At 37.2% G+C, this 13788-nt stretch overlaps 1 protein-coding gene across 1 annotated transcript in view; it reads right to left on the bottom strand.

Annotated features, from left to right (window-relative positions):
* The window catches only part of LOC137386971 (polycystin-1-like protein 1), a 60591-nt gene that overhangs the window by 27359 nt on the left and 19444 nt on the right, over positions 1–13788 (bottom strand). Inside the window, exons 10-12 of the mRNA XM_068073220.1 lie at positions 5329–5542; positions 3990–4046; positions 3033–3251 (exon numbers count right to left, since the gene is read on the bottom strand). Coding sequence (XP_067929321.1) covers positions 3033–3251; positions 3990–4046; positions 5329–5542 — 490 coding nt within the window. The remainder of the gene's footprint in view (positions 1–3032; positions 3252–3989; positions 4047–5328; positions 5543–13788) is intronic.

The following is a 13788-nucleotide window of genomic DNA, read 5'->3' as shown; positions in this document are numbered from 1 at the left end:
TTCTAATAGAAAAATTGATTAAAATGACCCTGAACTCTATTAGCATCTAATGGATTCTATTAATAAAAGAATTTTTATAAAAGGCATCATAGAAAAACACAGAGTCAATGTACTTATTGAAATCATCAAGAGGGAAGCTTTTAGCTTCGTGCAACTCTCATCTACCAGAAAGCCTATTATAGAGCCTATTATAAAGTTGATCATTTGAAATAAAAACATGACTAACACATGTGATTTTTTATATCTGTATAACGACCATGAAAACATTTGCTGTGCCGATTCATCCCCCCCTCATAGCATTGAGAAATGAGTCTTCAGTTGTAAACAAGATTAGATGAAGGTTATATTGGTGCAGACTATGAAATCTGCCTGACAGTTTTTTTTCGTTTCGTACATGCAAATCATTTTACCTCATCGCTAGCAGATTTGTTCAATAAGATAAAATTTTGACAAGTGAAGGAAGCTTTTGATTTGTCTATACTTAACGATGAACTTACACACAATACTTCAGTAGATTTTAGCAGAAAAACTTGTTATTTTCTATCATTTGCAATTGTTTTTGATGTTTGAACAAAATCTGACGGCCACGATCTTTCAAGATTGAAATCGACCAAACTTGATTGCAATTAAAACCCTAAGAACGAGCGAAAGTGTGATTTTTCTGATAAAATCAAATAAGATTTTGTGCGAGTTCATCTTTAGGAATGATAACTCCTGGGAAAAAGCTGTTATATAAAATGTGTACAATTCCATATTTCAAGTCTCACACTGTCTTTCCATTCAGTTCGCATGAATGCATATCTCCGCAATACAGTTCTTCTTGAGATTTTAAAAATTTCTCATGAATTATTTTTATTATGATTAAACAACACTGTAATCATAATACAAAGTTTTAGATAAAATTTGTATTGCTAACACCAATAGGAATGCTAGGTGCATGTAGGTCAAACTAGAACAAGGAAATATAATACCAAGACAGAGTTTATATAATAAAAACCAATTACTTCGGAGCAAAAAGGACCACCGATTTCTTATTTAAAATGTTCATGCATAAAATCCAATAAACCTGGAGCGACAGAAGCAAGCATTACGTAATGCAGATGCATTTTATGATGATGCTATTTGGAATACACAGAGAATTGAGGTAATAAAATCACTGTCAAGCTTACCTAGACAAATACATGTTACATAATAATTTATAGCTTTAGGTAATTTGATTAAAGCCTGGTTCTCAAAGATGGCAAGGCTACCAGCAATGAGCTGGAAACCTACAGTGAACTGAAAAACGACGGGTGGTACTGAGTACAGCGGTTGTTGCCAGTAGTCAACGCAAGAGTTCAGTGCTGTTCAACTTTCGCAAAGAGCTGCAGACAAAACATTCCCAAAATGCACTGTACATGAGAAGGTCAACACTTTTGAAATGGCACGGCGAGCAGCCATTTTTATGCGATAATCAGCGACACAGTTTTATGTGAACATAAGCCACCGAGCCTAGCCCCGCAAGTGTTTTGCTTCGCGAGACTACCGCCAGGGTCTCGCATCCGATATGGAAACCATGGCTGCCTCCAGCATAGGTAGAGATGGATCTGCAAGCTATGGTAAGTTCACATGACGCTACTCATGGGAATGGAAAGCTTATCTATAGACAGTATCCCTGTAGGCCCAACTGTAATACTTAGCCCAACAGTAGTTCAGTAAGTGAACTCTTTCTAAATTGTCTTTCTACCCAACTCTGAATTTGCGAAAAGCTATGGCAATCAACCAAACAGTTCCAGTCTTAACAAGGTAAAAACAAGTATTGTCAGCCATCAAGAACAGCACATTTTGCCAGCTTTCAGTTTTTGGTCTCCACATCTACAGCAACAACGAGTAAGAAGAAACCTTTATTTAACAATACAGTTTATGATCATGCAACAGGCTGCCCTTGATATTCGAAAATAATTAAGATGAATAATCAGTCAATATATGATGGCACACTCGAAGATGACGTAAACAGCGGAGGTACTAAACTGATTGCCAACATGACAGATGTTATTATTGGAAAGGCATAATGATTGGCTAAAACAGGCAGACTACTAGACGCCGAGCTAGTGCTAGCCAAATGTATAGCAACCGCAGAGGAGGTTAATAACGATAGAGCTGAAAATGCATATTTTAATGAACAATTTACTATTTTAGCTAAGTTGTTTGCTAAATCATGGTTCCCATATAATCGGCAAACACCGGCGACAGCACCGCAGAGCTATCAGCGGTGATATGTGAACCTACGCGCCGAGTACGCAAGAGTTTAGCACTGTTGAAGTTTCGCGAAGAATCGCATACAAAACCTTTCGAAATGCACTGTACAGGTGGTAGTCAGCATTTTTGAGACTGCATGGCGAGCGAAAATTTTTTATGCGATTATTAGCGATTCAGCTTCACATGGACAGAAGCCGCCGAGCCTAGCGTCGCAATTGTTTTGCTGCGCATGATTACCGCCGGGGTCTTGCAGCCGATATGGGAAGATAAGGGAACCAGACTTTACAGGGTTGTTGGACTATGTACAGCGGTATTAAAATAACTGTCGATTATGCAATATTCATATCCAGAAAGACTACATTCCAATGTGTAAAAGACAACGAAATGGGTAGACAAATCTTCCTACTGTCTTGCACCAAATCAAGCATCTAACAGAGCTGAAAGAAACATTATAAACATGCGAGAGATACATACTGTGGGCTGCTATAGATTTCCGAATACAAACTTCTCGCATCAGTCACCAACTTTTAAAATTTCTTGAGTGATATGATGGATTCAAAACATTAAACATTGAGCATTTTATGGTAATATTATGTTTAAATTAGAAAAAACTAACTGATGTAGATACTATGCCCAGAATAAGATCTCCTTAGGCCTCCAGCATCCCTATGACAAAAGCCAACCACCGGATGGAAGCAATAGTTCTCTCTAACCACAACCACTGCACAACTACCAGCACTACTAGCAAAGAGGTAGTAGTACTCTTGATAAACCGGACTATGAAGCAAACGAACCATTACGATGGTGTTGATGATGCGATCGAGCTTGCTTGTGTGGCCATATAGATTGTCCAGATTGGCTGAGAGGCAGCGAACTAGATTGCTGCTGATATCTATCACTAAATGGGTGGTAAAATTAACATCACGAGCTCTATCTGTAGGTTCAACAGCTATAAACTTGGTCACCAGGTCCTCAAGAAGGTCAGCAGCTGCCACAGTGCTGTCTGTATCCAGCTACAAAAAACAGAACAAATAATCTCATAAGTTCATAACCATTTATGCTTTACTTAAGAGGAAGACCTAAGACAAACTATATACTGCTGATCCAAAAGGAGACAACTGAAAGTTCAAGGACTCATGGTAGCGAGCCTTAGTGCATGATTACTGAGCCTTAGTGCATGATGACTCGCCATTCACACCTTGTAAGGTTAGCTAGGCAAAGGATCAGCAAAGATAACAAGACAGCCTCTCGTATTTCCTTCCTTCGAAATGCCTACCATCACGGCTAACACCCCACATCTCATTTATCATCTCCCTTCAGGCTTGCAACTGATAGCAATTCTAATTACTAACATTGATTGAGACCAGCAGCTCTGGCCGGCTAACAGCCTCCAACGGCTAACAGCCTCCAACACGCACAGTAATGGCAAGAAAGCAAGCCGTAGATTATGAGCTACGAGCGTCCGAAGAGGATGAAAGAGCACTCCAGCGGCTCTCATTTATGAGAAATCAATTCTCGCACTCTCTGGCTACTTAGCAAAACTTGTCACAACACCATGGTGAATTACAGCTAGCCTGACAACAACATGACACAAGCCATCTACATTTGCACGGTAAACAGTTGCCAGTTATTTGGATGGTGCTAGACAAGCTGACAACGGATGTGCGATTGCATAATGATGGACTCCCGAAGGCAGGCGCCTCTGCCAACTATGCTCACAAGCCTGTGTTGGGAGGAAGTTGTTAACCTACCTCTGGTTTGAGCATCACTATTGACCTCAGGACTACCAGCTTCTGCTCGACCTCTGCCTAAACAAAAGCAATGAAACAACATTAAAGAGAGGGTTGATGAAGGGAAGCGGTCTAGCAAATGACTGTCATTGACTGCCTCTTTTTAGGTATGCTCATTTCCAGTAGTACTCAGCAGCTGATGGTTTCAACCGTTGACAAACAAGCGCAGGTAATCTGGAGATGCCAGTATTAACTGTGGTACTTCTACACAGTACAAACCCGTGTGCTATTATACACAGACGAACACAAGAAAAGACGTGTACATGTGATTAGCTATTAAAGAAAATGGACCAAAATATTGAACTATAAATTCTTGGGCTCATATAAGCTCATAGGGCTCTGTAAGCAGATGGACCAAACTAGTAGTGGCAGGTAGACAAAACTAGTAGTGGTGACAGATAAACCAAACTAGTGGTGACAGAGATATTAAACTATTAGTGACAGATAGACCAAACTAGTAGTGACAGATAGACCAAACTAGTAGTTGCAATCAACCATCCATTAATTCAAACTATTCTATATAATTTGAGCATGTAAGTGCGAAAGATCAAGGACATTTCTAAGCTGAAACATTGCTGACCCAAAGTTGTCATGTTAAGTTAACAAATTTTCACAAGTGAATTTACTAACGCTGAAGCACTTTGGAAGAGTCCGGAAGAAACTCCTTAGGTTGACCACTTAATCTTAAATAAAATTGCATACAATTACCGACGACTAGATCCTTAATAACAGCCCTATAGTAGTATCTTTTGCTGACATCGTTTGGATTGAAAAGACGTGAAGCGACGAACAATCATCAAAGCTTTACGAGTCCAGGTGTGCGGCGTTGATTCACCTTGAGAAGTTGCAACAGTTGAAAGGAAGCCATTATCAATGAACTTCATTTAAACGTTTATCCTTTTATTTAGGAGAATTAAAACTGCACAAATTTACAATATGCAGCGGCGTTTATACATTTGAACAGCTTGGGGTGATTAGAGACCAAAGAACTCGCAATGTTATCAAGCCGGACAAAGAAGCGATTCCAGCTGTTGATAGCCACGGTGTTATGGTAAAATATTGTAATGAATAGGCTCATCTGCCACCTAATGGATTCTTTTGTACGCATTGAGGGTTATTAAATTTTACTGCGTTTGAGTCCGACTTCATGAACAGTCTAGAATGATAGAATATCGTTATTATATGAAAAGAGCAAGAGGCTGCCACAGATAGCATTCTATAAATAATCGCAAGGTCCTGTTGGTTTCGATCGAAGAAAGTAATTTCACAGTTGAGATATAACAAAGTAGCCATTACTAACCATATAGCGATGCGGTGTGTCGATCAGCTGTTTAAGGAGTAGACCTCTAGTAACTGTCCTTTTTTCGACTTGTTCGTCATCAAACTCGGACTCCGCGACTCTGTTGAGAACCTCCGACACGACGAACATGTTATTACGGATGGTGAATACATTACCTCTCGATCTTTCATCATCATACCAGTCAAAGTCTTCTCCTCTGCGCACCAAGTCATACCTAGCAAACATGGACATTCTTGCAGGTCAACCAGAAAACTTACTCAATGCATCGTACAAAGCAAGTATGTAATAGAAAAACGAAGATTACCTGATGAGTATGCCTATCTAACAATGCTTTTTAGCACAAACAAGACTGCTCGAGCGCCGAATGCACAATGAAATTAACACATCCAGCTACCAGCACAAGATCTTCATAGGGCGGAGCTAATTCAAGTTCATCGCTGCAACTGGAAGTCTCACACAAGGCTAAAAACAAAGGGACTGCTACCATGGATTACGAAGCACAAACGCTATGTGCAGCCAAGCGTAGGCGAATGGATCATTTGACAGTTTCAAATTATCATGAAAATTTAAAGATGCTGGCGCATTGCCAACATTTGAAATTATCTTAGAAATCTATGCGTTGAAGCAAATAGATGGATACAATACAACAACTCATGAGCAGACAAACCCACAATTATTTGGATCTACCAATAGTTTCTTGGTTAACATGAGGAGTACGCATATCCTATTTGGACACAAGTTTTATTGTATACCAATTATGATATATTTTTAACAAACGCTATCCTTATAAATTGAATCAATAAGAGCAAGTCACTAGGCGACGTTAACTCTTTCGCAATGAAGCCCGTCAAAGCCCGTAAAACGATCAATGTCCCAGCGTACGGAGCCAGAATAATCCCGAAATAATCCTGTCTTCGATAGACCTTTTTTAAAATCTTTTATTCATTAAATAAAGCGTTTAAAATTGAAACTAATAATTCCATCAATTTCGGTAGGCTTTGTACTACTTGTTTGAGGCTGTGAATAATCCCTAATACGCATGACCTTGCTTTTTGGAAAGTTATTCATCGTGTACGCACGCGATTGTTCAAGCTCAGCTAAAAAAGTTTGTTTAGAGGAAGATATCGGCTGGTTTGGAAGTGAGGAAGAGGATAATAGGTCAGAAGAATGTGGGGAAGACGATGGAAGTGAAAAGAAAATCAACAGAGTGAATTGGATTGCGAAAATGACAGTGAAACGGCTGGCGATGAAACGGAGTATTTATGGATTTCAAAGAGCTGACTTAAAACCAAAAGAATTACGTTTTGCTGACAGCTTGGCAAGAGTAAAAGTTCGAATTTTTAAACAGGTAAGTTTTTTAATTATTCAAAGCTTTTTATAACATCGGCCATTATAAATGATATATTTAAAACGAAACGACCAAATATGGCTTTCAAAATCATTGCGATGCTTCGGAGCCTGTTGATGGTAAAGATATCTGGCTAGTTATTGGTTTAGTTTTGCATATAGGTATTTTCAAAAAGCCTACTCTGTTGTCTTACTGGTCCACAATCCTTTATTATCTACGCTGATTGTTAATAAATTCAAAAATAGAAAGAAAAATAGAAGCAGGTTTACTTTTTGTTGACTATTTTGAACAGCCTGCTGGCGATAAATTGTTCAAGTTAGAATATGTTTTTGCCATGATATGCGACCAATTATATTCTGCTTTGCTGCCTGGTAAATTTATATCTATATATGAAAGCTTGCTGGCATGGAAAGGATGGCTCAGCTTCAGGCTGTATATTCCATCTAACAGATCTAGAATGAATTATTTGCTCTCTGCGATGCTGTATCTGGCTATGTGCACAAGCTGTCTGTATACATCGGTAATAAGTGAGAGCAAGCTGAAGATACTGAAGGTGCTGTAGAGTCACTTGTGGAGTATCTTTGCGCGAGTCATGTTTTGATCCTTGCCATGCTAACTAAATTTATTTACAAATTGTATTTTATTTAGTTTCTACAAATGCTTCATTGCTTCGTATTGCTAGCTTTTGTACATCGTTACATTCGCTGAAATGTCATAATCTATTGTATTTGTTATGCATTAGTATGTTGTAATTGTTGTCCACTGCCCTCTTCAGGGCACCCACCTAATCAAAGCGTTCAGTTCTTATATTGTTTTGCAGTCTAGCAGTCCATCATTTGCCGTTTCTGCTCAGTTTCTGCTAATAATAAATGTTGCTTCCGGTCTTTTGTTGCTTTACCAAATGTGTGAATACAGGCTCACCACTCAATTTTTCTTGTACATAACCAGTTAATCTTTGCTGCAACACACATGAATCTGTACAATGAGTTTATATGCAAAATTGTTAGTGGTACATAAATCTATAGTTTCAAGAAATACATAAAAATCTGACAGCAGAAAATCATAACTGCGAACAAATAGATCTCAAGTTGCAAAGACTTGCAAGCTGTGTGGAGGAAAAAATGTCAGTCTGTAGGAACATATTTCAGCTTTCAGATGCATATTCATTTGCAGCTTTATACCAATTTGCATGTAAGTTATAGTGAAGTTTAGGCGACCATGTCAGGCCTCTATTTTTTGCTGATCTTTTGGGTCACGCACTAAGAATTTCGAGTGGCAGTCTCGTAATGCATCGGGGCTCATTACTCCACTTTCAATGCTCTTTAAAGAATAGAGAAAGCATAATATTATTATGCTTTATTATTCATCTTGAGGTGTTGACTGATGTTCTAAAAAAAGAATCAAGGAGATTGACCAACCAGAAGCTGAGATATAGCCAGCCAAACACAGGTCTACCAAAAAACAAAAGTGTTTTGGTAATCATCAATATATGACGTATGAAATCGACTTGTGTGTCATTGGTCAATTAAGCCAACTAATGCGCTCTCCTATAACAATCATGGCGTTTTAATTGGTTTAATCCCTGGAAGTATAGAACAATCAAATTGGGCCTAACAATCATCGCTCCTAGAATTCCGAACCAGTCCCTCTGACGTGTAGATTAGTTTTAGCATAAAATAATTACACGCATCTATTATTTCGCAACATTTCGCTATCTTGCTAGTTCAGCTCAGTTTTGTTGTTCTCCTACTTAGCTTCCCTATTCAGACTCATCTTTAGCGTTGTTCAGATTTTTTAACTATAGCTAATAAATAGAATCAATTAAATCAATCTCGGTTATCATTTGGAATTTTCTACAAATTATATTAGTTACATCATTTATTCTATACGCAGTTATATTATTATTTTGTATAATATGCATTATGAATATTATATAAATCATAAAAAATAATCATAGATAAGATAATAGATCAATAGAAAAATCAAAGCAAAAGTTATCGTTTTCTTTTCTTATAGCAAGAGCAGCACGGTCAAGTTAGTCTTTTTAAGATTATGGCTGTAGTGAACTTCCAGTCTGTTAATAGTGACGATAATCATGAAAATCAACTGAATGCTGCAGTAGATACACAGTAGAAAAATGATGAAGGAACAAAAAGTCCCATTCCTATTTCGTATTCTAAAAAACTGCAATCGCGGATATCGCATATAGACTATACACGCGCCGTTCGTTGAACAGATGATCTTCGGAGCATATCCGTGGAGATCGAGTTAAAATTTGAAGCACAATAGTCAAAATCTGCTCTTCTGCTTTAAAAAATCATGACGAGGGGTTGTGGGCAAATGCCTTTACCACACAATGTTTGGATGATTTTCCTGAGAAACCAGAGCTAATATGTAAATTATTTACTATCGCGAGAAGCGTTTCACATCTCGTAGCCAAAACAATCATTATAAGTAACGGCGGTAAGGGTGCGCAACTCCAGCACATGACCATTAAGTCGATTTTATACGTCATAGTTTTCGGGATTTTCGAAGGGTTTTCCTCTGATTCTTTATTAGGTAGACCTGTGTTTGGCTGTCTATATCTCAGCTTCTAGGGGGTCAATCTCCTTGATTCTTTTTTTAGAACATCAGTCAACACCTCAAGATAACTAATAAATCATAATAATATTATGCTTTCTCTATTCTTTAACTACCAATTTCTTTTGCACATTGTTGCGAACCTATGAATCCTTGTAAGTAGTATTTATACAACATTGTTAATTACCTTTAACAATTAGAAAAATGCAATGGAAAATGGGGCATAAAAAAAAATCATTGCTTCAACAATCTGAGACTTTTGCTGGTAAGCATTTGTAAGCTATCCGCATAGAAAAAATATCAGCTTGTAGAGAAATTTCTCAGCTTTCTTATGCATGTTAATTTATGTAACTACCACAATTGTGATGTAAGTTGCTGCAGTTTTTATGCAGTCATGTCGAAGGCTCAAATCGCCCTAGTAATTGCCTCTGTACGCTGGTACTTTGCCAGCCGTTGCGAAAGGGTTAAAGAATTCTTTCGAATAGAATGGCATCGCAAAGCGATACCGACGTACATAACAAATCGGATGAACAGCTTCCCAACCAACCAGAAGTTACTGTTTTTTTCTAACCTATATGAACGAACGCAACAGCCCTCCTTAACAAACACATTGCCTCACGACAAAGGTGTATCTTAAACAAATTAAGCTTGCTTCCAACTTGACCATAATTTCTAAATAAAAAACACCCAAAACTTGAACAATCTTTTGCGCAAACTAGGTAGTGGCAAGTACCAGAAGTAGACAAACCAAATGAGGAATGTCAAACCTATGAGACGTCTTATTCTATAGATTTATACCTTCAAGCATTGGCATGAAAACTCAGAAACGATAATAAATGCAATGCATCCCTTGCAGGGATCCTCCCATTTGTCGATGAAACAATGTATGACATTTAGGCGTGTGGAGAGTTGAACTAGTCTCGATAATTATAAGGGTAGCTCAAAACTGGTACTGTTGTTGTCAATCCACAGGGACTAGAAGCGGCATGGCAAACTTTCTTTGAATGTCAACAACAGTGATGGTAGTGGAACAAGCTACAGGGGAAAGTAAATTTCTGTTTGCTATTAATCAACATGATATTGACGTGAATTGCAGCCCACATGCCTAAGTGTGCATGGAATAAGGCTTCTCGCCTGTTGTGAGCCTACTTTTAATATTCAGTATTGGCTTGCATTTCCATGAAAATTTAAATATAGAAATATTTTTACAATACCAAATATCATATGCTTCGTTAATATGCATGGTCGTACAATTGCTGAGAGCGTCATAAATGTCATAGAGTGATTCTACTAAATGACATGTCGAATGTCGGCTAAAGTCAAGGATCTACAGTGAACCTTCGCCGTAAGACATAAATTTGTTCCAGCGTTGGCATAAGGCGAAAATGTCATATACAGGGGTATAGAAATCCATAGAAATTATTTAATGCAGACACCTCCCCGGTAACAACATCAAAATTTTATATACATTCTGTACATATTAAAAATTACTAACAAAATAGTATGTTAACCTTAGCAATTATAGTTACCTACAGTAACTATTGTATTTAGAAGTTATGATCCACAATGAAATGTTACATTACAATGTACTATGCACAGTTCATACCGTAGGAGTTCTTACCTTCGAGACAGACGTATAACATAAATGTTGAATTTAACTCGAGTGAATTTAGCTTACCAAACATACATTCGAAGCTAAGTTTTATTATGTATGAGCATCGTATATCTTTAAGGTGTTGTGGGAGGGATTTCGGGTAATAGCATATCGACATCTTTGTTATTTCGACGTATTCAAACCACCTCCTGCTAAATTTTAATTTCGACCAAAAATTTGTCGATATCATATGGGGAACAAAATGACCTTGTAGCGAACAAAATGTCCATATGGCATGGGTGAAAATACATCGTGTAAAATGAAAAATCTGTATAACAGGTTAATCATAACTCAGGGGTGCAGGGTATAATTATGTAATCTGGATTGCTACAACATATGTTTTATGACAATGAAACCTTCGATCGACACAAATGATGTAGTCCTTTGAGTTCAAAAAACAAACATAGTCAGATAACTTGTATTAGTATTTATTCATGAAGCGTAAAGCACATTTTCTTAGCAAAACTCACTCAAGTTGGTTCAAAACCAACTCGATTGAGTTTTGATAAAAAAAATTAAAACAAGGGTGCATTGACTGGATTAACATACCATAAAACCTGTATTTGACTTACAACTTTATTTGAACACCACCTTTATTTGAGTGCCAATATGGGAAAGGATTGGAAAAAATTGAGCGCTATGAAGTTCCAAAAGAAGTTTTACGATAAGGATAATACAGTGAAACTCGGCTAACTCGACCTTCACAGGACCGAGAGAAAGTGTTCAAGTTATCAGAGCGTTCAAGTTATGAGAACACTGTCACAAGTGCATGTATTATTGTATTTATCAGTACATATAAAAACTATATATAAATCAAAAGCATTGATTGCTTGTTGCAAATTAAGGGGCCTCTCATGTAATGTTTTAACAATTTTTATCAGAAAGCATAAATATTTTTCTATTACTTGAGATTTGTTTGTTTGTTTTAGGTGATGTGACTGCTAGGACGTTTTCAGATTAAAATAGACAAAACTTGATCGCGGTTGAAGCGCTCAGAATAAAAGACATTTTTCTTTTGAGCGTTTTAACAAAAACCAGTTTTGCCGATTTTTCTACAAGTTTATTTGAAGGTTAGCTCGCTTCTCCTTGCTTACGGAGGGCTATCCCCGAGCGGATGTTTGGTAAAATTTGATTTTTTGCAAACCTTTAGAAAAGTCGTTAACGAAAATATTTTGCTGGATAAAAGATAGTGGTAATAATGACGCCTAAGAACTACTAGAAGTTGATGTTTATCTCTATGGCTTGGAATAAAGTGATATTCTAAAGCGATAACAACCGTATCGGTAGCCGTTGGGCAAAAAACTGTTCGAGTTAACGAAGTTAAGGTTGAGTTATTTAAAGCAATTTATCATTGCGTGGGAACGGACCAAACAAATCCGTTCAAGTTAACCATGTGTTCAAGCTATCTGAGGGCGAGTTATCCGAGCTTCACTGTATGTTATTTCATGATTTTGCAACACTGAGCATATATTCAATTCCATTTATACAGATGTTACGCCATGGACCATCCAGAGGTGGCCCTCATTGGAGTAGTTCAAAGAAATGTAAGAAATTTTTTTTGTAACACTCAACAAGCTAGCCACCAGCTGGATTGCCTCCAACCTGGCGACCTATTAGTAGGGAACATTTGTTGTGAAAAAACACATGCTGTTGATTCTTAGTTTAAAAGGTAGCTTTTTACGATTCATGTAAACACAAAAATGTTCCCTTTTTAATGGCCTTTGCTAATTCAGCTACAGACAAATGCGTTTAAAATTATTAGTAATACCATAACTTATCATTAATGATAATTGCGTTTTTAATCTTTATTATTATGTTGAAATAAAATATAACTTGGTGGAAACCTATACACTTTCAGTAACTTGAAATGGTATTCCTCTTGAGGATACTTGGGCAGCACTGTAAACCACAGATGGTAACACAAACCAATTTGAGGCTATATATGAACAGTTTAAGTTTTATTACGAATTATATGAACAGCTACCATTTTTACAGTAATTTTGCGGATCATCTAAGATCTGAAGTTTGGGGCATTCCTGGGCAGCCCGTGTATCCACCCTGTGCTCATTACAATGATGAATAAAAGCTTTACTTAGACACAATCATAAATTTAATCTATATATTGATTTGAATTCCAAGCAATAGAACACTGCTTGCTGCATTTAAAACAAGTGATAAATTAAAAGATGAATTTAAATTATTTAAATGAAAAATTCAGGAATGTTCTTACTTAGCGTCATTGCCTCATCCGCACTACATTAAAGGAGCCTTACGTAATGGTATTACACCGACAAAGAAAAGAGTAAAATACCTTTGTCTGGACCTGACTCGAAACCCTAGCCACTCAACATACAACTGAAAGTTACGTAAAGCCTCTCCATCTATATAACTTATCATGCAACTGCCTGTCTTGGAGATAAAATTAAAGTAAAATTGTTTTATAATCTCAATCTACTGAATTTCTCTCACGAAGCAAATGTCAATTTTGAAAATACCAACGCTGTGCAAAGATGAAATTTAGGATGAACAAAAACTAAATTTTTTAGAGCGATGTAGGACTCTAGCCTACTCCATTACTGAACTATAACTGATCAACTAATACTTTGCAAGACCTGTTTTAGCAAACAAGGAGACCTGCTCCAATCAATATTTTTCTAGCACTTCTACATGGCTCTCAGAAACAGACTCAGTCTTCCGTGTCACATAATTTGTGACTGTTAATAAAGTGATATCAATAAATCCTTACTGCTTGCTCTCGTATACGAGGAAGGAAGAAATGGCAAGGTATGTGTAATGCAATTTCACATTATGTCAAACATCTGTCTAACAGGAAAGATTCGGCCAGGCAGCGATACTCATCCGCATATGGTTTGAGACC

This window comes from Watersipora subatra, chromosome 2, assembly GCF_963576615.1.
Source record: "Watersipora subatra chromosome 2, tzWatSuba1.1, whole genome shotgun sequence".
NCBI lineage: Eukaryota > Metazoa > Bryozoa > Gymnolaemata > Cheilostomatida > Watersiporidae > Watersipora > Watersipora subatra.
Note: the sequence above shows the minus strand (reverse complement) of the source record. Positions and strands in the feature narration are given on the sequence as shown.